This window comes from Hevea brasiliensis, chromosome 3 (genome assembly GCF_030052815.1).
Source record: "Hevea brasiliensis isolate MT/VB/25A 57/8 chromosome 3, ASM3005281v1, whole genome shotgun sequence".
Lineage (NCBI taxonomy): Eukaryota > Viridiplantae > Streptophyta > Magnoliopsida > Malpighiales > Euphorbiaceae > Hevea > Hevea brasiliensis.
The window spans coordinates 10,444,070-10,471,892 of NC_079495.1; the positions used below are offsets into that span (position 1 = coordinate 10,444,070).

At 34.1% G+C, this 27,823-nt stretch overlaps 1 protein-coding gene across 8 annotated transcripts; it reads left to right on the plus strand.

Moving 5' to 3' along the window:
- Nucleotides 1-757: 757 nt before the first annotated feature.
- LOC110649197 (protein SEMI-ROLLED LEAF 2) lies at nt 758-27,305 on the plus strand. Of its 8 annotated transcripts, XM_058143842.1 has the most exons (21): nt 758-913; nt 1,223-1,543; nt 2,726-2,800; nt 10,450-10,565; nt 11,340-11,454; nt 11,575-11,703; nt 13,330-13,377; nt 14,644-14,849; nt 14,951-15,147; nt 15,289-15,383; nt 15,471-15,581; nt 16,137-16,286; nt 16,379-16,789; nt 19,899-20,048; nt 20,572-20,647; nt 25,000-25,127; nt 25,336-25,533; nt 25,638-25,742; nt 25,847-25,972; nt 26,217-26,411; nt 26,563-27,305. In XM_058143842.1, the coding sequence occupies exons 2-21, from the start codon at nt 1,397-1,399 to the stop codon at nt 26,725-26,727; spliced, it is 2,943 nt and encodes a 980-aa protein (XP_057999825.1). In that variant the 5' UTR covers nt 758-913; nt 1,223-1,396; the 3' UTR covers nt 26,728-27,305. The 8 variants fall into 8 exon arrangements, with proteins under 8 accessions (XP_057999825.1, XP_057999824.1, XP_057999826.1 ...); XM_058143841.1 differs by having other exon boundaries at nt 15,289-15,581; XM_058143843.1 differs by having other exon boundaries at nt 14,644-14,729; nt 15,289-15,581.
- Nucleotides 27,306-27,823: the final 518 nt, after the last annotated feature.

Consider the following 27,823-nt stretch of genomic DNA (forward strand, 5'->3'; position numbering starts at 1 on the left):
GCTTTAAGATAGCGTTTAATATTTTGATCATAATTAAAATATTAGTATTATAGTGTTTATATTAATATTTACATATTGAGAGAGTGATTTATATAAAATTTTTTTTTAGAGATAGATTATTTTAACTAAAGTCAATAATATAATACAAGTAATTTTATATTTATAGTTAATCAAATAATTATTTTTATCTAATATTTTTATTTTAAAATATTATATAAATAATTAATTATTAAAAATAATAATTAATAATTAATTGTTATTAAAATAATTAATAATTATTAAAATAATTAATATTGTCAAAGACTCACATTCATTCACACTATAAGTGAAAAATAACACAGGGGAAAAATTTTTTTTATTAAAATTTATTTGAAAAGGGGAAAATAAAAGAAAACATTAAGGTTAGAAAATAGAATGTGAGACCATAATCAAATTTCTCTATTTCTTTTTTATATTAACGGGAAAGCTGACAGAAAATAAATGACTTTACATTTATAATTTTATATTTATTTATTAATTAAAAAATTACTTTCCCCTCTTTTTTTTTCTAAATATTTAAAAAATAAATTTTTTTATCATTTTTGTTTTTTTTTTTTATTTTCCTTCAAAAAATATTTTCAAAATATAATAAAGATATCGATTATTAAAAAAAAAAAAAAGAATTAGGTAGCTGTTAACAATCGGTCCCACCGCCCTCAATACCGTTTTGGACGTGTGGAATATTTCAATAATTGTTAGCATGGCGCCGGCTCTGGCTCTCATTACAATTTCTAGACAATTTTTTCTTAATTTTTTAAAATTTTAATTATTAAATTTAGCGGTGTCCTAATATTTCTGGAAAATCGGTGCCTCTTTTGCATGGTCTAGAGCGATTTCCAGCCTCTGGTCAGCTCTCCTTGGTTCTGTTCTGGAGGTAAAATCTTTTCAATTATACCTTGTTCCAATTTTTCTCCTTTTTCTTCTTCTTTAATTTTTCCTTTTTCTTTTTTCTTTTTCCTACTTCTGTAGTTCTAGGATTGTTTCTGTACATAATTGTTAGTTTTTTTTTTCCTTCTTTTTTTTTTTTAGGATAATTTGCAATCTAGATTGTTATGGTTGCTCAGTACAAAAAGGATTGTGAATGGGGCAATTCAATTTTGATTCTTTTTTTGCAGTTTTAATAGACCATTTTATCCAATATGTAATCTAGATTGTTTAGTGATTGCCAAAATGTTGCCTACAGGTTGGTAGTTCAATTTGAGATCTGCCCACTTGAGTTGGAATCTTTCTTTCCCTTCTTGATACCAAAACCTGACTCTGTCTGGTTTAGAAGGGAAAGAAAGATAAAATTTTGAGGGAGAATCAATCTTTTTTTTTCTTGGTCGATTTGCGAATATTTGGATTTTGGAATCTGGAAATGAGCGTTATTTCTGGTGTTATTTCGCGGCAAGTATTGCCTGCATGCGGTAGCCTTTGTTTCTTTTGCCCTGCTATGAGGGCAAGGTCCAGACAGCCAATCAAGAGGTACAAGAAGCTCATTGCTAGTATTTTTCCTCGAAACCAGGTTAGCATTCTTCTAAGTTCTGTGTCTCTTACTTGTTTCTCACTTTTCTTTATTTTACAAATAATGAAGTCTTGGTACTGCTTGCTTGTGTTTATTCTAATTGTGTATTTGTTGATTAATTTATGCAATTATGGGTTTAAAGCCAAAGCAATATCATGCTATTTTGCCAGTCTAACTGTCTTAGTAAGGTTCTCTGGTGGTATTTCATATTTTTTGTACACATGATACTGATACATTACATACGACTACAGCCTGTTATTTGCTCTTTAGTATTGTAATATTAATCAATGAATGGAAATGTCGAATATTGATGCAGAAGTGGTCTCAAATAGAGCTGAAAGACGAAAAAGAATCTATATCGCTGACTCCAACTAGTTTGGGAAGACTTAATTGCTGATGTCATTGTTATTGTGAATGGGAATGTGCATTTCTTTTTAGTTAGTTCATAGTTTTTTAAGCCAGTTTAAGTTGTTTAAATTTTCTTTTCAACCACTGATGCATTGTGTGTTTAATATAACAATTACATGTTTAATCAGAATAACCAACTGATAACCATCTCATTTGCATGATCTTATTGTATTCTGATAGTGTTATTAAATAATTTGAACTCACAAGAAGCAAGTTGTGCAAGAACATGACTTTGCATCCGACTTTGGATTGTCCATTTGTTAGTACCGAAATAATGATCATTGGGCATTCAGAAACTGAATTTAGTTCAGTTACTCAGTGGACCCTGGAATATTTTTTGAATTAAGAAGCTAATGGATCCCTCATAGCGTCCCATTTATCATGCAAAATCTTTCCTTATCAGCTCAAAATGTCCTTTTCCTCCCTTTTTGCTGAATGTCAGCTCTCTCTACCTTTCATTTGCAATTTCATTTTTGGGGGACTTAAGAGTGCTTCTACAAGCATTGCTTAATTTTGATTTAACAGCATCACTTTCTGGCTTTTCTTTTAATTCATTACAATTGAAATTTTTGAATGTCTTTTCCCCCTCCACTCTCAAATCAAGCTTTTCCTGCACAAAAGTTAGATACCAATGCGTCTTGCATTTCTGGTTCTTCTTTGAAACAGCAAACAAAACATAATGCATCTGGAACTTTTATTTTGTTCAGCTGTGAAGTGATCTGATTTTCAACATCATTTCTTCTGAATTTTGTATTTGTGAATATTGAATGGCAGGGTGATGGGCCAAATGATCGTATGGTTGGAAAACTATGCGAATATGCTGCTAAAAATCCTTTGCATATGCCGAAGGTATTGTTATTAGTATTATTTCATGTGAACCTCAAAAACAATTCCTTGTCATATTATTTGAAAATTATATGCACATACAATTCATGCATTCATTCTCTCACACCCCTATATATATATATTTATTTGTTCATTTGAGTGTCTGATTGTTGATGTAATTAGCCTTAATGTTAGAAATAATAGCTTTTAATTTGTTGTCTAGGTAGTTATGGCTTCTTGATGCCAATGCCATGAAGTCATGCCTACAAGTTTTTGAGCCTGCTTGATGTGTTCTTATATTGGTAATTAATTTTGCTTAATTTCATCATTTTAAAGAACATTTCATCTTAAATGCAATTAACCCACAACATCATCCTTGTCTTTCTTCTTTTATAGTTGGACAATTCAATATATTGCGTAAGCAGTTTTCTCTCTCTTTTGCATAATGTTTGATCAAAAGCCTATAATTTTGCATCAAGGCCAATGCATAATGGAATCAAAGAATAATTCTTGTTAAGATATGTACCATAAATAACTAGGATATGTGTATCTGTAGTGATTGTGTGAATATATTTAGGTGCTAGAATTGTGACTATAATTACGTATTTAATTAGGATTGTATTTCTTATTTAGTTGTCCTGTGTAGATTATAAATTGACACCATTGGCTTGAGGGAATAATCAAGCTTTTTAATCATTCTTAATATTCTTCTTCTGTTCTATTTTTCACGTGGTATCAGAGCCTTCGGTGGGTCTGATTTGAAATCTGAAACAAAGTCCTCATAGGGAGGAACTTTCTCTCTTTTTCCGGTTACTTTCTGAGAGTCCGTGGCTGTCACAGCCTAGCCTAGTGGATTACCCAGCCCAGGATCGGCCTCTCCACTGATCGCAGGCGAAAGACTTTGGTACACGTGCCTTCACGCTCCGTCAGCCCACTGTCACAAGCACTAGCACGTGAGCCCTCTCTAGCGACCGTCTCTCGCCGGCACTTCTTCCCGTTGACTCGCCGGCCTTAGGCGACATCAAACACGCTGGTCCCATCACCTGTTTCTCACTTTTTTGTCACTACCTCTTCATACAGTAGGCTTTTCTGACGTATTTCTGAGCAACATTTCAGTGTGCTTCTCTTGCCAACATGTCTGAGATTGAGGAGTCCTCCGATACAGCCTCCAACACAGGTTCTGAGATTCTCAAACCCATATTTTCTTTCATTGGTAATTCATCAGCTATTACTACTGTTAAGTTAGTAGAAAGTCAAAATTACATGTCTTGGGCTACATCAGTGGAATTATGGTTTATGGGGCAGGGGTATGATGACCAATTGGTTAAAAATGCCAAAGATATAGCTTTAACAAATAGAGCTAATTGGACTAAGATTGATGCTCAATTATGTAGTCTCTTGTGGCATGCTCTAGACCCAAAATTACTTAATATTTTTCAGTCTTGTAAAACCTGTTACAAACTATGGACTAAGGCGAAAACCTTATATACAAATGATGTGCGACGTATCTATAAGGTAGTATCGGATATGGTTCATTTGCAACAAAATCAACAAGATATGTCTAGTTATTGGACAGGTAGAATCACTGAAAGATGAATTTAATTCTATCATGCCATGTACTGATAATACTTCTGAGCAACAGCGGGACAGGTTCTTCATGGTTTTGGCATTGATTGGGCTAAGACCTGACATTGATTCTGTTAGAGACAAGATATTAACTAGTTTGGTTGTTCCCACTCTAGAGGATGTGTCTGTCAGGCTTATACTCATCTCACTCAATAAGAATAATTTATCCGGAATTGAATCTTCAGTTTTAGCTGCACAAAGTGAAAATCAACTGAGACAGGGTACTTATTAGAGAGGCAAGGGTAAAAGGCTCCATTGCATTTATTGTGATAAGAGTAATCACACTCGAGACACTTGTTGGGCCTTTCATGGTCTACCACCATGCCCCATTCAATCAAATAATGTGGGCCGATCAACCGCTCATATGGCTAAATCTGGTGAAAATAGTATTCTTCCATTACCTGATGGAAAGGATCAGGTGTCAGATTCTATCCTATTAACTAGAGCTGATTGCAAGGAGTATTTGCAATATCAAACAGCCAAACAACAATCTTCTAGCAGTGCTTATTCTGGTTATTCCTTTGCTTGTCTAACACAGTCTTTGCTTATTGGTCCATGGATCCTAAACTTTTGTGTTTCTGATCATATATCTGGTAACAAAAGTCTTTTCTCATCTCTAGTTTCTCCTCCAGTTTTGTCTAAAGTTACTTTGGCTAATGGTTCGCAAACTTTAGTTAAGGGCATAGGAAAAGTAAAAATCTTTTCATCTATTCCTTTAACCACAGTTTTGTTCAGTCCAGAATGCCCATAAAATTTAATCTCCATTAGTAAATTGACTAAAAATCTCAATTGTTCTGTCATCTTTACAGCTGATTTTGTTGTTGTGTAGGACCGGAGTACGGAGAAGATGATTGGAGTAGGATGTGAGTCACAAGGGTTGTACCATCTTTCTACTTCAAATTCTCCGGTTGCTCTTGCTTCTACCACTTTTGCTGATCTTCTTCACAATCGTCTGGGTCATCTGAGTCTTGTCAAATTGCAAAAATTAGTTCATAGTCTTTCTAGTTTATCTTATTTTGAATGTGAGTCCTGTCAACTTGGGAAACAAAGTCGTGTTTCCTTTCCCAAGAGAGTCAATAATAGGGCTAAGTCCATGTTTAAAATTGTCTATTCAGACATTTGGGGTCCAAGTAGTGTTAATACAGCTTTAGGATTTCATTATTTTGTTACGTTTGTTGATGATTATTCTCGTTGCACTTGGTTATCTTTAATGAAGACTGGTTTTGAATTATTCTCTATATTTCAAAAATTTTTTGCTGAAATACGTAATCAATTTGGTGTTTCTATTAAAATACTTCGTAGTGACATTGCACAAGAATATTTGTCTACTCCCTTTACTTATTTCTTATCTTTTCAGGGTATTACTCATCAAACTTCATGTGCTTATACCCCTCAAAAAAATGGGGTTGCCGAATGAAAGAATCTTCATCTAGTTGGACTACCCGCACTTTACTCATTCACCATAATGTTCCTCTTCGTTTTTGGGGAGATGCTATTCTTACTGCTTGTTACTTAATTAACCGAATGCCTTCTTCTGTTTTGCAGAATTAGAGTCCTCATTCTATTTTTTTTTCAGACCAAGATGTCCATCAGTTGTCCCTACGTGTATTTGGTTGTATTTGTTTTGTTCATGATCACACTCCTGGCAAAGAAAAACTTCAGCCCAAATCAATAAAATGTGTCTTTTTGGGATATTCAATACTTCAAAAAGGTTACAAATGCTACAATCCACTTACTAATAAATACTTTGTGTCAGCTGATGTAACCTTCTTTGAAACATCTCTCTATTTTTCCTCCAACACCGCATCCAAGGTTTTTATTCCCACTGCCTTACTAGTTCCTACTCTTCTTCCACCACCAATCAGTCCACCGCCTCTACACGTCTACTCACGTCGTCCTCATCCTCCCACTAACACCATTGATGCTCCTTTGCTTGATACAGATACAACACTGGCTCCTGGTGACTCTCGCCCTCCTTCATCTTCACCTATTTTGGTCTCGCCTTCAACAGACGATGCTACTCCTCCCATTGCCATCCGAAAAGGTATTCGTTCGTCTCAAAATCCCCATCCTATTTATAATTTTGTGAGTTATCATCGTTTGTCTCCTTCCTACTATGCTTTTGTCACCACTTTGTTTAATATATCTGTACCTAAGAATGTTGGAGAAGTTTTGGAACATCCAGGATGGTGTAATGTAATGGTTGAAGAGATGACTGCTCTCCATAACAATGGCACTTGGGATTTGGTGCCACTACCGAAGGGCAAAACTACTGTTGGCTGTCGATGGGTTTATACAGTCAAGGTGGGGCTTGATGGCCAGATTGATAGACTTAAAGCTCGCCTTGTTGCAAAGGGCTATGCTCTAATCTTTGGCCTCGATTATAGTGATACCTTCTCTCTTGTGGCTAAGATTGCCTTGGTTCGCCTTCTTATTTCCTTAGCTGCCATCCATAACTGGCCACTTCATCAATTGGATATAAAAAATGCCTTTTTACATGGCGAGCTAGCTGAGAAAGTTTATATGAAGCAACCACCAGGGTTTGTTGCTCAGGGGGAGTCTGGTTTGGTGTGTCGCCTACGGCGTTCTTTATATGGCTTGAAACAATCTCCGAGAGCATGGTTTGGACGGTTCAGTACTGTAATCCAACAATTTGGAATGTCTCGGAGTGAAGTTGACCATTCAGTATTTTTCCACCATAATGGCCATGATAAGTGCATTTATCTCGTTGTTTATGTTGATGACATTGTTATTACAGGAAATGATCATGTTGGGATCTCAAAACTCAAACAACACTTGTTCAGTCATTTTCAGACTAAGGATTTTGGGAAGCTAAAGTATTTCTTGGGGATTGAAGTGGCACAATCCAAGACAGATATCGCCATTTCTCAAAGGAAATATGCTTAGGATATACTGACAGAGACGGGTATGTTAGACTGTAGACACGCAGATACTCCTATGGATTTAAATGTCAAACTTGTTTCTGGACAGGGGGAGCCATTGGAGGATCCTGGTAGATACTAGAGATTGGTTGGAAAACTCAATTATCTTACAATCACACGCCCAGACATCTCATTTGCTGTAAGTGTGGTCAGTCAGTTCCTTAAAGCACCATGTAGTAGTCATTGGGATGCAGTTATTCGGATACTCAGACATATTAAAGAAGCTCCAGGACAAGGCCTATTATATTAAGACAGGGGTCATTAACAGATGATTGGTTACTCAGATGCAGATTGGGCAGGTTTTCATTCAGACAGACGGTCTACTTCAGGATATTGCATTATGATTGGAGGTAATTTGATTTCTTAGAAAAGTAAGAAGCAAGATGTGGTTGTTAGGTCAAGCGCAGAAGCTGAATATCGAGCTATGACTTTGGCAACTTGTGAACTTATATGGTTGAAACAACTTCTCCAAGAGTTGAAGTATGGGAAACTTAAACAAATGCAGCTAATCTGTGACAATCAAGTTGCACTTCACATTGCCTCTAATCCAGTGTTTCATGAGAGAACGAAACATATTGAGGTGGATTGTCATTTCATCAGACAAAAGATTGAATATAAGTGTATTGCCACTAGCTTTGTTAGCTCAAATGACCAATTAGTAGATATCCTGACAAAGTCTATTAGAGGCTCTCGGATTAAATATATTTGTAACAAGCTTGGAGCATATGATTTGTACGCTCCAGCTTGAGGAAGAGTGTTAAGATATATACCATAAATAGCTAGGATATGTGTATCTATAGTGATTGTGTGAATATATTTAGATACTAGAATTGTGGCTATAATTACGTATTTAATTAGGATTGTATTTCCTATTTAGTTGTCCTGTGCAGATTGTAAATTGACGCCATTGGCTTGAGGGAATAATCAAGCTCTTCAATCATTCTCAATATTCTTCTTCTATTCTATTTTTCACAATTCTGAAGCACAAAGCAGTAACCATTAGATGCGACATGAAGCACTAAATTGCAAAACTGATTCTACCACATAGCCAAAAACAATTTGAGGTCAAATCCTGTTGGCAAGTTAGTTTATACTTCTTTAATTCAAGAATCCTTTATCATTAATCCAAATCTGTATTTGGTCATGGTCATGTGGGTGGTTAATGTTGAAATGTTTGCTTTTTATAATTTTTTCCCTTCAATTACATGGGAGATGATGATTAAAGAAAAGTAGATGAAAGATGGTGAAAACATAATGAAGAATGTTATGATATCTGCATCTAGATTGCCTCCAACTCATTGATAGGCCAGCAAACGTATTGTGGTGATCTGTAGTCAATAACAATGTGCAATGTCTAGAAAAAGACTTCTACTTAATAAAGCAAACATTTTCTCATCGGTTGATTTCTTTCTCTTATTCTTTGATCCCCATGCTTTTGTTCTCACTTCTCTCCCTCCTTTGTTTTTCATATGTGTTTTCAGTTTTATTTATTTTTCTTGATTAAGATGGGCTCCATGTCTCTCCAGCTAAACATTTTAGTGGCTAAGTTCTCATGTTGATCATATTATAATTTTTTCTTTCATTGGATTTATATCTCTTTAATGCATCTATGTATGATGAGATAAATTGGCTAGAACATTAAATTTAGAAAAGATGCAAGAAGAACGGCTAATTTTTATCCACTGTCCCTCAACTTCGAAGTTGGTTTCAATTCCGTCCATAAACTTCAATACTCAATTAACTCAACTAAACCTTTATCCTAAAAAGTTTATCCATAAACTTCAATGTTGCAATAAAATCATTGAACTTCAATTTGTGTTTAAAAAAGTCTCTCTAACCTACAACAGCCTGTTTCCAGGATTGAAAAAGCAAAATTACCTAAATACGCTTCCCCTGCCCTAACCCCCTTCATTATTGTCCTTTTCTTTCCTTATTTTTTTCCCAACTCCTCTCTCTCTCTCTCTCTCTCTCTCTCTCTCTCTCTCTCTAAGACCTCTAATAGCTGATTTGCAAGTTAAAAAAATGAAGTTACCTCAATACCCTTCTCCTGCCCTAATCCCTTTCATCCTTTCCCTTTTCTTCCTTTTTTCAACTTACCTACCCGCACCCGCGTGGCACCACCAATTCCCTCCCTGCCCCCCCCGCGCCCTCCCCCCCCCCCCCACTACCTCGCTTCCCCTTCTCTCTCTTTTGCCTCTCAGCTTGCTAAACTCCCTCTCTGCCCTGTGCAGGTGATACTTCTCCTGCCAAACCTAGCCTTCTCCCATCATCAACCAGAACTTGTCTTCCGTTCCCATTCCTTAAACTCAATTCTAAACCTTGCCATTTATCATCTGCTTGTTCGTTGCCTCATAATTCATGGCTCTGCTCTTGTGCAACACATTAATACACCGTCACCTCTTCTCTTCTCTTTAATGTAAAATCAACAACCTCTTGTCATCTGCCTAGCTGCCAATTCCAAACTTCAATTCTCTCTTTCTGACTTTTCCCATGGCAATAGACTATGTTGTTTCTGTCCTCTGAAGTCTTATTCAATTAAAGGATCCTTTATAGCCAAAAATGATAATGTAGCGCAGTTTGAATTAGAGTAGAAAGAGGATAAAGTTGAGGCATAATGTGTGTGTGTGTGAGAGAGAGAGAGAGAGAGAGAGAGAGAGAAGGCAGAGGGAGACGAAATGTATGTGAGAGAGAGAGAGAAGGAGAGATATGGAGAGAGAGAAGGGAGAGGGAGACAAAACGTATGAGAGAGAAAGGGAGAGGTTTAAAATTAATTTAATAATACCAAAATTTGAATTAATAATAATTACAAATAAATAGAAAAATATAAATTAATAAATATTTTTGTTATTAAATTTAATAAATAAACAGTTTAATACAAGTAAAATATTCTTATTAATAAATAATCATCAATTAATTTGACAATTATAATCATTGGGTGCTTGGTAATGAAATAGACTATTCAAATGTTTTTATATCTTTCATTGACTATGCTTTTTTTATATTTTTCACTGATTACATCAAATAGACCATCATTCAAATGCAAATAAAAAATTATGAAGGATGAATTATTGCTTGGTTGATGCTAGTTGTGGATTTGCTGATCAGATCGCAAATTCTCTTGAACAAAGGTGTTATAAGGAACTGAGAAACGAGAACTTTCAATCTGCAAAGATTGTGATGTGCATTTACAAGAAATTGTTGGTCTGTTGTAAGGAGCAAATGTGAGTTCATTCTCCATCTACTTTTATGCCTTCTTTTGTATTTTGTGTAATATTTGAACTGGTAACATCTTACCTTAGTAAATACTTTGCCAGATTATGAATTCATTTGTTATTTATATTATTTTTCTTATTCTTCTTTCTTGTCTCTTATATTTTTGTTTATTTATTGGGGCGTGGGGTGGTGACCAGCCAATAATGTTACCTAAGTTTCCTTAGGTGTGTGGAGTCAACATATACAAGAACCAGTCCTACCCCTTTAAATGAGGAAAGTGTTAGCATGTTGAGGAAGGAAACTTCTGCAGAAACATTGATTTCTGCTCAAGTCTGGGCAGAGTTGATTATTAAAAGTCCATTGTATTTTAATGGTCTATTTTTTAGACTAGTATTACTAATGGTTGATGTGTTGCAACTTGTATGCATAAGGTTGAGTTTGAGGTTTCATTGTAAGGCCCATTTTTACGAATAACAAAGTTTTTTTTTTAAATTTTTTATTTTAATATAGAGTTATGAATTCATGTCATTTGAGTATAAGTCGCGGCTTGTTAAAACATTGGATAAAATTTATTAATTGAGAATTTGGAGATTGTTACCAAAAGATTTATTGCTCAAAAGCTAGGTGTTGTTTTCTCTCTGCTTATTGCTTCTTTTCTCCAGCAAGAGTTAAATGTCAACTATCGTTATTGGTCTCTCCTTTTTCATTTCTATTTTATTTCTTCTCTTTATCTCTTCCTCTGTTTCAATATGTGGCTGCTTACAATTAAAACCATTTCATAGGCCTCTGTTTGCAAGTAGCTTACTGAGCATTATGCATATTCTATTGGATCAAACTCAACAGGATGAACTACAAATTATAGGTTGTGAGACTCTTTTTGACTTTGTAAATAATCAGGTTAGTGCTATCAGTGACAACTTTAAGTTATTATGTTCAGCTTCAGGTACAATATATTAAGCTTCTGGTTTCTCACCATGGGAAACTTCAAACTCATTTCATCTAAATGAATTTTTACAGAAGGATGGAGCTTATGTGTTCAATTTAGAAGGCTTTATTCCTAAACTGTGTCAATTAGGTCAAGAGGTGGGAGAAGAAGAAAGGGCACAAGGTCTACGTTCAGCAGCATTGCAAGCCCTTTCTTCCATGGTATTCTTTTCATATCACCAATATTGCTTTTTAAAATATGGAAGAGTGATTATTTCCAAAATTTGTGATACTTTGTTGCATATGTTAACCCATTGGTCATACCAATCAAAATATGTTTAATTCCAATGTGGTAAATGTTCTTTTTTTCCCCATTCTAGAGGCACCTTGTCCAACCACTTTGTGTGTCTTTCTTATTCAGAAAGTGTTCAGGGCTATTGTGGTCTGAAGAAAAGGTTTTATTTTTGTCTTCTTAGCTTGGTATTTGGTCCACCATATTTTGAGTCAATGCTATGAATTTCCTCATCTTGAATATTCACCATTTGTTTGTACTTGGGACATTTACAATTGCAGAAATTAGATTTCTTTTCTTTTTTAACAACGCTAGCAATTTGGTGGGCTAATACTTTGCATCTTTTAGTCACATATCGATGCTTGAATAACTGTCACTGAGGATAATGTCATTTATTCATGAGTTCTGTTAAGAATTTAAGAATTAGAAGAATAAGAAAGAAAGAAAGGGAGGGAAGAGAACCACAAAGACTATATCTTTATTATCTTTTCTTCTCTTTTGATAGAAGAGAAGATCACATATTTATGTACAAGCATCCCTAAAATCATTCTAACTAATCCCTAAAATTATGCTCTACTAATTAGGAATATAACTCTCTACCTATTTAGGACTTTACTAATTAGGAATACAAATCTCTACCCACTTAGGAATATAAATCCGACACTAAATAGAAATATATAAAATCCATGTTAACTTTCCATAATAATATAAATCCTACACTAAATAAGAATATATAAAATCCATTTTGGCTTTTCATAATACTCCCCCTTAAATGGAACCTCATCAATTCCAACAAGTTCATAATGAAGTTGGTAATGCAAGCATACTGCAACTACATTTCACAAATTTCTGACTTGATGGTTCTTGTTGAGTTCTTGCCTACACCCAAATATCATCTTCATTTAGGTCTTAACAAAATGTAATATCGTAACTTTATTAAAGTTAGAAAGTTGGGGTGAAAGCTATTGTCACTTTTATTAATAATTAGTTATAAGTTTGAGACATCACAAAATGGTGTAAACTCCTTCATGTTTGGGTGTCAGAACCAGATGTGACCTCTTGTTATCATCAAAACCTCAAGGATGCCCTTATCTCAATTTTTGTTCGAAAACTGACCACTGCAACTCCTAGATGGAGTTGAGGTTGAAGTGTGGACTTCTTCTTTAATATGATATGCTGTGCAAGTAATTGGGCTCTATAACTCTTTTTAACCTGATCAATTTTTTTTTTTTTTTTTTTAAATCTCTCTTGAAAATTAAGGGGCTGAGTTGTATAAAGAAAAAGAATTATTCTTTAGACTGTATATAACTCAAATTAATGTCTCAGGGATTGTAAAAGTGTGTGCTGCTTGTCATGTTGGGTTTATAGTAATTTAGTGCACTCAAGTTTCAGTTTATCAATTTTTCTACACCTGGTCATTTATTGCATGTAACTTCTGTTCCTATTGGAAAGATAACAAAGCAATGTAGTTTTGATTAGCGTATTTATCTTTTACACCACAATATATACTTTCTCAATCATTCTAATACTGAGTGGATCATTTTCATGATGTGTAGGTTTGGTTTATGGGTGAACACTCACATATTTCATTGGAGTTTGACAATGTAAGCAAATTTTAACTTACTGAATGACAGTTCCCTTCCTTTTGCTTAATTTGATGCCTCTTGATATGCTTTACATATTTTTATCTGAGTCCTGACCTTGGAAAATAACTTTTATTCCAAATTTATTTCACAACTTCTGTCAAGGAGGATTTAGACTTTACAGTATTATATTTTTCCCTACTGATATGGCACTCACTGTTTTGGGGTGGTGAAATTGGATTCACACTGTATTGATCCAGTATGGTCTGATATTGCCAATATAGATGGATATAATATCTTTCTTTCTTAGTTTTAACCTTAGTATCTATGGGGTGTTTTAGGCTTTCTTTTGTTATTGTTTATTTACTAAACAAGGAATAGATATTTGACTCTTTACAATTAAATTTAAATCTTCTATTGCAATACCATAAAAAAGGTTCTATTATATAATTTATATGTTTATCAATTTAACATGTCGAATATGACTAGCAGATTATTTCTTCTCAATAAATAGTTATTTTATATAATAAGAGTGCCGATATGTTGTACATTTAGTTAAATATATGTTAAAAAATGACTTTGTGTCATTTTGCTTATTTGTTAAAAATATCACTATAGTGTTGACTGATGCAGTTTGATACTGTGACTTAGTGTCACTGAAACTGCAACTGCAACCATGCTGTCATGTAAAGCCCCGCTTTTGTGTAAAATGTCAAAATGTAAAGTTACTTCTTTCCCTGACTGGCAAATATTTTGATAAGGAATGATTTCTTTGCTGTCGTATTACCTTTGCAATTTAACCTTCATCAATAATTAAGTCTTGCATATAAAAATGTTAAAAACTGATGCATTTTGTGCAAAACGAGAAAAAGGCGCAAAGATAATGCTTTTATGAATTCTGTATCATCCTGACCAAAAAAGGAAACAGAAAAACAAAAAAAGAATTTTGATTTTTGATCTATTCAATTCCTTGCATGTAGCAGATCAACAGTGTTTGAAAAGAGGAACTAGCAAAATAGTGGGCCAAAGAAGTCATGTACTTATGTCTATATAAATTGCCATTCAAGGTGACCTCTTTAGGGATCACCGTATAAAAGTGTATTCGCATGCATGTTTTACATATATATATATTTGTTTTTATTTTCTTTAACGCATAAATGAAAAACAGTGGGCAAAGAATAAATTTGTTCATGCATCATTGTTCAATTGCCCTGTGCTAGCACTCTAAAATAATTATATTCAGTTGTATGCTTTATGTTATTTTATTTTTCTTCTTTCATTAAACAGATTGTTTCAGTTGTCTTGGAAAATTATGGAGATCCTACAAAAATATCAGAGAACCTTGACACTAACAAGCAAGGTGCTCAGGATAGGTGGGTTCAAGAAGTCCGCAAAAATGAGGGTCATGTGATTCATGTCATTCCATCAGAAGTCATTAGAAGGGTTCCTTCTTGGAGAACACTTGTAAATGAAAAAGGAGTCAATGTGACAGTGTAATCTCGACACAAGATTCTTTAGATGAAAGTGTAATTTGTCATTTCCTTTCAGACATTGATCATCATTGTTTTTTATTTTTATTTATTATTTTTGGTAGGGAAGATGCGCAGAATCCCATCTTTTGGTCCTGGGTTTGCTTGAATAACATGGCCCAGCTAGGGAAGGGGACCACAAGCATTCGGCGTGTATTAGAATCTTTGTTCCGTTACTTTGATTGTGCAAATTTATGGTCTCCTGAATATGGTCTTGCATTCCCAGTGTTAAGGGATATGCAGTTTTTAATGGACAATTCTGGTACCTAAGGAATCTATAATTTTTTCGCTTCAGATTCCTAGTTTATTAAACTCAAACTATGCTATTTCTATATTATTTTATTTTATTCATTGCTTGATAATCGACTAACCCATCCTTTCTGATTTGTTTCTATGTTCAAAGGGCAAAATGCACATGTTCTGCTGTCAACATTGATTAAGCATCTTGATCACAAAAATGTCCTTAAACAACCCAAGATGCAGCTTGAGATTTTTGAGGTTATATCCTCTCTTGCTCAACATGCAAAGGTTGAGTCTTCTGTAGCAATAATTGGTGCAGTGAGTGATCTTATGAGGCATTTGCAGAAAGGCATACATTGCTCACTTGATGATGTGAATCTGGGCAATGACATTAAAAATTGGAACAAAAGCTATAGAGAAGCAGTGGATAAATGCCTTGTGGAATTATCATATAAGGTGACACTCATTTTCTTACTTAAAACATTTTATTGTTGTCAAATTTTGTCTGTGTTGAAATTGGGAAGGATAGAAAAGATAGGAGAAAAGTAGCAAGAGAAGGATTTATGTGGTTCGGCTATAGAGAGCCTACATCCATTGGTACAAAACCTCAAAAGGGATACATTTTATTCACTTGTGTTGTGTGTCTTACATTATGCATATAACTCTATATTTATAATGGAAGATACATATTATATATGGAATGCTATCAATAAATCATATATCACTCCGATTCTCAAAAAAAAAAAAAATCACTCCTAAGATTTTGGTAATCAATCTCATGATTTTCTCATAATCATGGGATTCTTCAATGAGACACATCCCATGCACTAAGGAAAATTCTCATCAATTCCAACAGTCTGCAACACTGGTTGTGATGCTTCTTTGGTTTTGAATTGTTTTCTTATTTTCATTAGTTCAACGCCTAAGTGTAGTAGAAAATGTTTTGCTGGTGTGACTGGTTATTACTAGATTTTCAAAGGCATAAATGCTGGATGCTTTTCTTGTAAACAGGTTGGAGATGCAGGCCCAATTCTTGATGTTATGGCTGTGATGTTGGAGAACATCTCTACTATTGCAGTTATGAGCAGGGCAATAATCTCTGCTGTTTATCGTACTGCTCAAATTGTAGCTCCAATGCCAAATTTGTTGTATCAAAACAAGGCAAGTCACAACTTCTGGCTTTTTTTATTAAGTTCATTTCTTATTTTTGTTTTCTGTAGGTTATTTTAATAAATGATTCTTCTCTTTTTCAGGCATTCCCTGAGACTTTATTTCATCAATTAATCCCGGCTATGGTCAACCCTGACCATGAAGCACGACTTGGAGCCCACCGCATCTTTTCTGTTGTTCTAGTGCCATCTTCAATTTGCCCCCGTCAATCCTCAAGTAATCCTGAATCAAAGAAAGGCTTAAATCTTCGAACACTTTCAAGAACTGTGTCTGTCTTTTCATCCTCAGCTGCTCTTTTTGAGAAACTAAGGAAAGAGAAAACGTCCTTTAAGGAAAATGCCCGCCAAGACAACCAAGAAACTGTTGTAGAAGGTGAACAAATCAGGAACGCTAGGGTTGATACTTTGAAATTCTCATACAGTCGAATTTACAGGGGTGAAAATTCTCTTGCACCTTTAACAACAGATGAAAATCCTGTGAGCACTAAGGAAACGGTAAGTTATGGCAATGCCATCGCGACTTTAAATTTATTATCTATGTCATGGTCATGGTTGCTTGTTTATCTATGTCTCAATTACACTATCTACTCTCATTTCAAATGGTATGGTGACAGTGACACCTACTTAAATTTCAGCCTGCATTACAGTTATGGTTATAATTGCATTTGTCATTGTTAGGAGAGAAACCCTAACTTTAGGTAAACAGGAGAAATAGAATAAAGAACAAAATAGAAAGAGAAGAATAGAGAAATAGAGATAGGAAATAGAGAATAAAGAGTAGGGAGAGAAGAAAGAATGTATTATTGATCAGAAATCTAGAATGAATTACAAGTAGCTCAACTATCCCTCTTTATACGACTTCCTCTAACTGCTTCTAACAAATTCGACAGGTACAACCACCCCTAACAACTCATCCAATCAGCTAATAACAAACTAACAGCTTCTCAACCGTCTAACAACCAACTAACAGACTTTCCCTCCATTTAACTCCATCACACATCACTATTCTTAGACCTCCTTCTCCTATACGTAACAGTTACCTAGCCATTTTGGTATGATCCTCATGTTGTGTTATCTCAGAGTGGTCCTAAAGACACTTGTAAAATGAAAAATACATTTTATCCCATTGGAATTGATCCTAATTTCATGGACCTTGTTCTTGGCTTTAATAAGCCTCGGAGAAAGGGAATAGGAAAGTCTTCTTCAAAACAGTTTAGTGGTTTCATCAGTGGAACGGTGAATTGATCTATGGCTCTGGAATTGCATTTTGGATTGGCCAAGAGTTAGGGCTGCAAATGAACTGTGCCACTATTAAGCTTGTTAAAGCTATAATTGCTAAAGGCTTTCTTTAACTTGTTCCCTAATGTTAATTGCGACAGGAGAAGAAAGAAGGGAGATAGAGAAGAAAGGTGAGTCAATTTGAGAAGCTTGATTATTTCCTAAAGCTGATGGGAATTTATAGGAGAAATTTATGTATGGAAATAATCCTACAATTAATCTCTACAATTTCTGCATGATTCTAGCCTATGATCTCTGCACATTCCTAGCCGAATTTACAACATACAATCCCTTAATCAATTTCTGCATGATTCTAGCCCTATGATCTCTGCAAGAAAGCTGGTCGGGTCAATATTGGACTCGAATTCTAAGCCTGATGGAATCAAGCCTCTCCATGTGTTGCAGACCTTTCCTGCTTTGCCTGCTGCTGGCAACATCATTTCTGAAGTCGAAACAGCAATTCAATGCCCCTGGAGCTAAACCCAAACGGCTCAGGTTTGACTCAAATTCAATTGAGGATTTTTTTTTTCTAGCATCACATCACTTCTTGGAGAGTCTCTGGCCTTCTGTGATCTCACTTCTTTCATCAGAACTCCTGTCTGATGTCTCTATAGTGAGTCGAAACCCACCTAAGTCTACTGGTGATCTCGCGTCCTCATGTCCTAGCCACACCTAATTCGGTCTATGTACTCACTGACGTCTTCAAGATGTCAGCGCCTGTTCTTGCTGCGTCATTCTGCCACATCATCATCATGTCAACAATAAAAGTGCCACATTAGTCCACATCTGCGACAACTCAGTGCCACATCAGCTAAAATCGACAATACCGGTCTTTGCTAATTTTGATGTGCTGACTTCGATTTCGATATCTGTTTTGGGCAGGAACGACTCCTAAAAGCTGAAATGAAACTTCATGTTGTAGACCTACATCAGGAGACTGCAAGATGAAATTGACTGCAAAAAGGCTGAATTAGCTAATCTAGGTTGTGGCTTGAATAAATATGTTGTTAAACCTAACATACATTATGAGTTATGTTATAAATATTGTGATATCCTATAATTTTTATGAGATAGGGAAAGAGAATATTGAGATATCTTACAAATTTTACAAGTTAGGGAAAGAGAACTGGAAGAATGGAAGGAGGAATATGTGTTTCAACTAAAAATACAATTGGATACGATATTAAGAACTCTTAAAGATATAAGACAAAAATTTAAAGATGAGCAAAAAAAAAAAAAAGTGGAAGATAAGAACAAGAAGAGCAACTTGAAGCTGAAATTGAAGAGCAAAAAGTGAAGCATGAAGAACCTGAGCTTGATGAGTTTTAGCTTGAAGAATCTGAAGCTTTCATTGTTGAGTCTTCACATCTTGAAATCCAAGATGAAATGATCGAGTTGGAAAATAATGAGCAACCTATTTTGGAGAAAAAAAACTCTTGAAACTGTTTAAGAAAAACTTGAGAAATCTGTCCTAGGGCAAGTAGAAGGTCAAGCCATGGACAAGACAGTTTAGATTGAAGATTTATCCAATTCTGATGTTGCTAGAGATGTGAAGAAAAGAATGAAGCTCTTCGTTTCAACTTTCTTGCCATTTTCCAAGAAGATTGAGTTGCTTGTTCTTTGAATCCGGTTCTTGATTCTTCAGCATTACAAGACTCAAGGTTGAGTTTTCTCTAAATAGGGGAGAATGATGCAGTATAAGAAGATTCATTGTAGAATTAGTAAGTATAGAATTCTATTATTTAGGAATTCTAATATTATTATATTTAGGATTTCTTATTAGGTTTATTATTATTTTCCTAGTTTATGTATGTCTTGGATTCTTAATTATAATTGGTTTAGCATTTTATTGTTGGGATTCCTAATCCTAATAGTAATATAAGTAGTTATTTTACCATAAATACATAAGTCTTCTAGGGAGTTTATTAGAGATAATTATTATAATGATATTATTGACAATTGAGAATTAATAAAGTTGAGAATTTGTTTCTCTTCCTTTGTGTCTTGAGAATTTGTTTCTCTTGATCCTTTGGTTTCTTCTTGTTCTACATCAAACATGCGTATTCTTGGCTTGGCTTAAATTATTTGCAGATTTTTGAGCTTCAATTGCTAGACACTTGTTAGTTGGAAGTAGGTCCTTGCCTTATACTTCATGCTATAAATTACAGATATCAGAAGCTAATCTGCCTGCAGCACATGATCCTTATTTTGGAGCATGATTATGTGTTGAATGATGCAAATGATTAGTCTGCAATTGGTTTTGATGAACTGGTTTATTCCAACATAGATATAAGTTAATAAATCTTTTGTCTCTGTTGAACCTCAGGATGCAGGTTCTCTAAGGCTCAGTAGTCTTCAGATTAATATGTTACTGGCATCGATTTGGGTACAGTCCATTTCTCCAGCAAATACACCTGAAAACTATGAAGCAATTGCTCATACATATGGCCTGGTTATGCTATTCTCTCGAGCCAAGGTAATTTCATAACTGATATTATTTAATGGCAGTCTTTTGACACAAGCCAGTGACGATAGTCCTTTAAGGATTTTGCTATCTTTACTTCTGTCTCTAGTATAGTACATATGTATAAGAAGATCCTGCTAAATAGATTTATTTTTGTCAACGAAGTATTATATCTGCTAAGATTTTCTTTCCTTTCCAGTGGTTCATTTTAACAACCAGAAATGTGCTTCATCTTCCATACTTGCTGCTTGCTGTATCATAAACTTTACTCCTCCTGTTCAAACCTTGGTCATGGTGGAACTTAATCAAGAAAATGTAAATAACATCCACAAAATTTAGTTCTTTGCTAGTCCTTAAGTGAGAAGTGATGAATTATTATTTTTTTTTTCTAACAATATGAATATTTATTGTTAATAATATATTCCACTATTCCAAAATAGTTGACCATTAATTTAAGTTGGATAATCAAGCCCTATCTTTGTTTCCCTTTTTCTCTGGCTGCTTTTTTTATTTTATACCTTTTCTTTTGCCACAGAACTCCAGTATTGAGTCTTTAGTTCGAAGCTTTCAGCTTGCATTTTCCTTAAGAAACATAGCTCTTAACAAAGGAGGTAAGTTCCCCAATTCTTTATTATTCTACTTGCAGCCTATAAATTTTAATATACGAATTTTGGGTCAAAATTAGTGATGGTTTGTTGTAGGCATGATTAGCATTCACGATTGGCAATGCGTTACCTATAGATGAAACTAAGGTTCAATTCAATTGCAAACATTATATAAGAAATGAATTTGTACTAGATAATGCAATGATCAATGGTTCAGACATGATGATATATTAGAGAATATAAGGCATTTGTGTTGTGAGCTCCTTCACTAAGTAGGTTGGAGTATAGATCTGGACAAGGTATTAGTAATGAACAAGCTTGATTTAAGTAGCTTAGTTTAAGGAAAATATAAGGTATTGAAAATACCTTGTTATGTTTTCAATTAAGGAAAATATGCCTCATTGAAAACACCTTATAGGGAAAATATGAGAGAGTAAAGATCATTTTGTTGGGGAAAATACAAGGTATTTGTGTTGTGAACTCCTTCACTAAGTAGGTTGCAATTTCTTCTCTATAGTCACCTAAATGGGATTATGCAACTTCTCAACAATTTTCAATCCAATCAAAGATTGGCTTCATCTAATGCCAAGAAGATACACTTATTTTCCCCCAACAAAATGATGATGATGATGATAAGATTATGTCCCTGTGAAAGATGGAAATATCTACTACTTTTGGTTTTATCTTAATGAATTTGATAGCTTTTATAGGATTTGATGGATATGATATTTATGGTTGACTGATCTTTACAAATGTTGATGCGTGCATGGCATGGAGTTTTTACAAAATGGCACCTTGATGATGAGATTTCCTGACAATTCAGGCTCCTTTACTAGTGCTTTTTTTTTTTTTTTTTAAACTTCATGCAAAAATATTTTCAAATAATCTGTGCTTATCTTGGTTAACTTAGATTTTATCCCAAATTTAATGAACTTTCTTTTGAGTTGGTGTTTGATAGACGCTCATGCACACATACCTTACTTAAATACATTCCCTCCCCCCCCTCCACACACACACACACACATGTTTTAGCTCGCTTTTAAAAGTTAGGGTATGTAGTTTTTTTTATGACGATTAGGTGCCTTGTAGTTTATTGCAAACCAATAATGTCATTAAATTTTTGTCAACGTGACATTTTCTTATTATTAAAAAATTTCAATGTGTTAGAAAGTGAGTTTATTGAAAAAAGAAAATTAAAATAAAAAACCCTAAAAAAATTCAGGATTGAGAACCTCCCTCTGTCCCTCTTGCCTCTCAACTCTCCCCCTCCTCTTATTTTTTCCTTCTTTTCCACTGAAACCTAGCAACTACCCATCCTCACCTTTGCATGGTCTTTCATAACAATCTTCTTCATGCTTTCCTCCTCCACCAGAGCCTTCCTATATGCCCTCTTCTCTCATCTCTAACCACTAATTTGCACTCCAATGGCCACCCACAACACCAGAACCATACCCCCAACAGTAATCTCTGCGACTCAACTTCATCATCGCTGGGGGCAAAGACAAGGGGGAGTTGGAAGGGGGGGCGCTGGAGCTAAGGGTAGCATTGGCCACCCCAAACATTTTCCAAAATTTTTTAATAGGTATATTAAAATTTTATATTTTATTAATCACTCTCAAAATTTTTATTAGTCTCTCCAAATATAAATGTGTGTAAAATTTTATTTTTCTTTAACTGGCCCCTCAAATCTTTTATTGGCCCCTAGTAATTTATAATTTATATATTATATTTTAAATTGAAACATTAAAATTACTTGGCTATCATTAAATAAATACAAAAGTTCAATTAAAAATTAATTATTCAAACTTTTATATCTACAAACTAGAACTTGATTGGTAGTTATTTGAAAATTAAATTCAAGCCAATCTAATAATTTTCTATCACATAATCTAAAATTAGATGAGATTTTTCAATAACTTGCCACTCATTTAGCTTTCTCCCCTTTATTTTATTCAAATTTAAAATTATTTATTTATGTTTGTACAAGTAGACAAAATTAGTAATCTTTAACTCTTATGCAAATTTTAGATTGATCAACTTAAATATACTTTTATTTTTAACTAATATGTATACTTTGTTGTTTTGCTAATTTTTAATTTTTTATGTCTCTTTAATTTTAATGACTAATATTTTTTTTAAATCTTATGCTATTATGCCATATAGAACAGCTATTTGTCATTTATATTTATTTTTTTACTTTTGGGTCTATGAATTTTATTCAAGGATTTGGTATAATACTTTGACACTGGTTGATTTTTATTTCTTTAAATAATATAACTTATATTATGAATTTATATAATAATCAAAACTATAATATTGTAATACTTATATTTTTGTAGAACTTCTCTTATAATTTTTTTGAATTGATAAAAAGATTCTTATGGTTTGATATTTTGTGTTATTTTTATTTAGGAAAAATTAATAGTTAGTACTTGTATTTTAGCAAAACTAATTATTTGGTTCTTCTATTTTGAAAATGCACTATTTAGTCCCTTCATCAATTTTTTTGTTAGTCAACATATTTTATGTAAGTTAAATTACTGTTTAGCCCCTTTATTTTACTATAACTAATTAGTTGGTCCTCGTATGTTTTGAAAAACAGTAATATTTAGTCTATCTATTTTAGTAAAACTAATTAACTGGTTCTATATTTTAAAAACACATATTTTGAAAAATATATTCTTGAATGAAAATTAAAATTTTGTTGTCTAAATATGAATTTGCATTTTCTTTAAATTGTTCAAGTATTTTCATTCAATTACTTATGCATCATTTTTGTATTTTCTCTATTGGAAAATGATATTTTTAGATTATTGTCTTGATTACTGTCTTGATTACATGGAGATTTAGGAGAATTGATTAACTTTCTTGTGTTGATAGCTTGTACCATTTTATATCAAAAGATGAAAAACATAGAGAGAATGAAGGGAGAAGAGTGTGGGTGTAGAGGGGAAGAAATATGAGGAGAGAGAAATAAGAAAGGGTAAGAAAAATAAGAGGGAGAGGGTTCAGGGCACCAGAAGAACTAAAGAGTTAATGAAACCAAATTACAGAGACTAACTAATGTGTTTTTCAGAATACAAAGATCAAGTAATTAGTTTTATTAAAATAGATGGACTAAATAGTGATTTGATTGGCATTAAATTTTGTTGACTAACGGAAAAATTGATGGAGAGACTAAACAATTTAACGAAAGCAAAATATATAACTAAATAGTAATTTTCCTGATTATTTACCCTCTCTCTCTCTCTCTCTCTCTCTCTCTCTCTCTCTCTATATATATATATATATATATATATATATATATATATATATAATTGATGTATTATGACTGCCCTTCTCCCCCCCCAAAGTGAGTCTCTCACTCCAAGATTGTGAGCTCTAGTTGCCATGGTTGTGTGTAACAATCAAAACTGAAAGATATTTCTCCAATATCAATCTCGAAGGTCCATCTTTCAAGTTTCAATTCATGGATTGATTCTTGTTCCGTCCCTTTCTCTCTGTAGCTCAATGAGCAATCAAATCAATTTGGGTGTTTTAAGATCAGCCCCCATTATCATTGCTGCTTTGTTATCGTTGATCACCCCCATGCTGCTGTTTGCTAGGTGCTCCAATGAGTTTGCTTCTATGCAATAGTTTGCTGTGTGAATTTAGGTGCAGGATTAAGTAGGTCTTCTTTTGCCATGAGACCAATGAGTTTGATTTTCGTTTCTGGATTTGTGCTTTAGTAATTTTGTGCGTTGCTGGGTTTTCACAAGTCTATGCAAAGTTGTGAATTAGAATTCTTTTACTGGGTTTGTGCTTTGCACTGAAAACTCTACCATTTTCTTTGATATGTTTGTAAAATTTGTATGTTGGATCTCAATTGTTCACCAAAAAAACCAGTTTTTATAGTTTTGTAGATTTTAGGAATTTGATTTTAGGGGATAGAAGAATGAGAGAAAGGGAGAGAGGAATTGAACTTTTTTAATAATAAAAAATGTGAAATTAGCGAAAAATTAGATGGCATCATTGGTTTGCCCTTAATTGCTAACGGACATAAACTATAGGGTGCCTACTTACCACAAAAAAACCACGCGTGCCGACTTGCAGAAGTTTGTAACCACTGACTTGCAAAAGTGAGTAACCACATTGTAGTGATTTGTACTTTCCCCTATGTTTTATAGAGAAAATTCTTGTTCGAGTAGTTAGTCTATAGGCCTTAAATAGATAGTGGTTGGTTTATTGTCACCTTATACTAAAGAGCAAGGGATGGACAAGTCAGATTTTGCATTCCAATAGATGTCAACTCTTCAACACACAACATATTTTCACTTCTTCTCTCTCTTCTTCTTTTTTTTTTTTTTTTTTTCCTGCAGGGCCACTCCCACCATCACGTCGTAGATCTCTCTTTACCTTGGCAACTTCAATGATTCTCTTTTCATCAAAAGCATATAATATTGTTCCAATTGTTCAGTTTTCCAAGGTTTTGCTTACAGAAAAAATGGTATGTGAATCATTGGTGATGAAATTGCAGTCCTGCTTTCATTGTAAGTGTCTATTAAGCAGCTGCTTTGAAGTTCCTTGTCCACTCTATGGAGTATGGAATTTCTCTATTTTTTGTTTGCAATCAAAGATGAACCTTATTTTTGGTATCTTTTATACGATTTGTGGTCAAACTTTATGTTTGACTTTACATGGATTTATGCTTCCAGGTTGATCCATTTTTGCACTTGGTCAATAAGAAGTTAAAGGCTGTTAATGCTGGATCTGACCACTCCAGAAATATTTATGGATCTAAGGAGGATGATGATTCAGCATTTAAATTTCTTTCAGAAATAGACATTACAGGGGACCAAAGCAGGGAATTCTTCGCTGCTGAGATTGTTAAGAGCTTGGAAAATGTTCCGGATGTAAAGCTTTGACTCTATTAGTATTGTGGGCTTTCACTTACATGATTTTATTTATAATGGTTTGCATGATGCGTAGTCATAATGAATAATGACTTTCTTTGCAGTCTGAATTATCCTTTGTGCACGAGCAGCTCCTTAACGAATTCTTACCCAATGATGTGTGCCAATTGGGAGGCCAGTTTATGGATGCTCTACTTCAACTTGATCAGGTTGATTCAAAAGAAAATTCTATTATAGCGGCCACTTCCTTCCATTAATTTTTTTCCATTCTCTTAAATTCATGAAGCTGACATCATCCTATTGTTGTATGCAGGATGATTCGATGGTAACAGTAGATGAAGACATTCTCGTAGATTCTGTAGAAGGTCAAGCCAAACCTAATAAGGAGTTGATCTTTCAGAACCAGAAACTTTTAAGCGTCAATCAGCTTATAGAATCAGTATGTCACCCTCCCATATCATGCTCCTATCTGTTTGCTTTTGAAACAATAAGAAGGCTTTTATCTGTCTCATATGGAAAATCCATTTCGAGATTGATTTCTCATATGAAATTATAAAATTATTGACAGCATGACGGTGCTGCCCACTATGGTCTTATGGCCTTAATAGGCCTGCATTTGGGACTTACCATGTAAGCAAAACAATGAAAACCATGATTACTGATAGTGTGCATTATTTATGCAGGTCTTGGATGCAGCACATCAAGTTGGAAGAATGTCTATAACTGCACCTGATTTGCCTTACAAAGAAATGGCCCATCACTGTGAGACACTTCTAATGGGAAAGCAAAAGAAAATTTCTAATGTGATGAGTGCCCATAAGAAGCAGGAAAGTTTGATTAGCTTCTGTGCAAAGAATCATTGTGAGGAGACAAGGAAGGTAATTTCTTGTTCTCTTATTACTGTGGTTTCCAGTGTGGGTTCTTCTCACTTTGGAAAATTTTAGCATTTTCATACTTCCGCATATTTATATGTATGGTGCTAATATGATATCTTATGAAATGCTTCACATAGCCTAACTGAACATGCAGATAGGCAGCCCTTTTCTTGACCTGAACTTCACTGCAAACTCACAAAGATTATCTATTGCAACTATTCCAATGCAATGTGCGACAGAATATCAACATAATCCTGACTTCTTCTGGCTACCATCGTCGTGCCCGTATGATAACTTTCTAAAAGCTGCTGGTTGTTGATCATAATGAAGCATCTGAGAACAACACTTCTTCCCTAGGTAGACAAGAAACATCTAGTACTAGAGTAAACAAGCAGTACAAAGTTTGTAGGCCTTGCAGCTACAGGAAAATCTGCTGTATTCCAAAACAGTATTAGTTTACGTGAGAAGACACAGAGATGCAAACAATAATGGTCGATTTTTTTAATGTTTTCTCATCAAATTAATTTTTTTTTTCTTGTCGAACAACACTTCTTCCCTAGGTAGACAAGAAACATCTAGTACTAGAGTAAACAAGCAGTACAAAGTTTGTAGGCTTGCAGCTACAGGAAAATCTGCTGTATTCCAGAACAGTATTAGTTTACGTGAGAAGACAGAGATGCAAACAATAATGGTCGATTTTGTTAATGTTTTCTCATCAAATTCATGTTTTTTTTCTTGTCTCTACAAGATTTTGAGCAGCGACTTGCCATTTGCTTCTTCCTTGGTTGTCCAAAATTTTTCGTCCTGATTCAAGGATTCATTCCTTCGATGTAAAGAACAGTATATCAATATGTAATTCTTTCCATCAATGCAATGAGATAGAGCATGTAAATTTCATACTTGTGATTTATACATATATTACATAAGGGTTATGAAGCAAGTTTAACAGAATGATTCTGCTATATTCTTCCAGGAACAAAAGATGTTTTCTTTTTTAAATATTAGAGTCAGTGGCACGATGGGTTTTTTTTTTTTTTTTTTTTTTTTTTTTTATTACAATTAGCTTCCCCTTGGTCATCAAGGGTTAAGCTTATATCCGCATTAAAATAATAATAAAAAAAAATCATTCATGTTGAATTTCTTTTACAAATCATATTATATTGTCATTTCATATGTTTGATAAATGAGAGAGAAGATGATAGACTTTGTTTTGCCTTCTCTGTTGGTAATGTGAAGTTAATGAAAAGGTTCAACGTAGGTATTCAAATGGCAATTTTAATGGATGAGTCAATTTAATTCTGCTGAATGCTTATGGCGTTTATGTAGCTATTTTCGAAACATAAAGCGAAAAATTGTGTTTGATTACGCAACAAAAGGCAATATTTCCACAGTAAAAATTTTCCTTTGATTTTTCT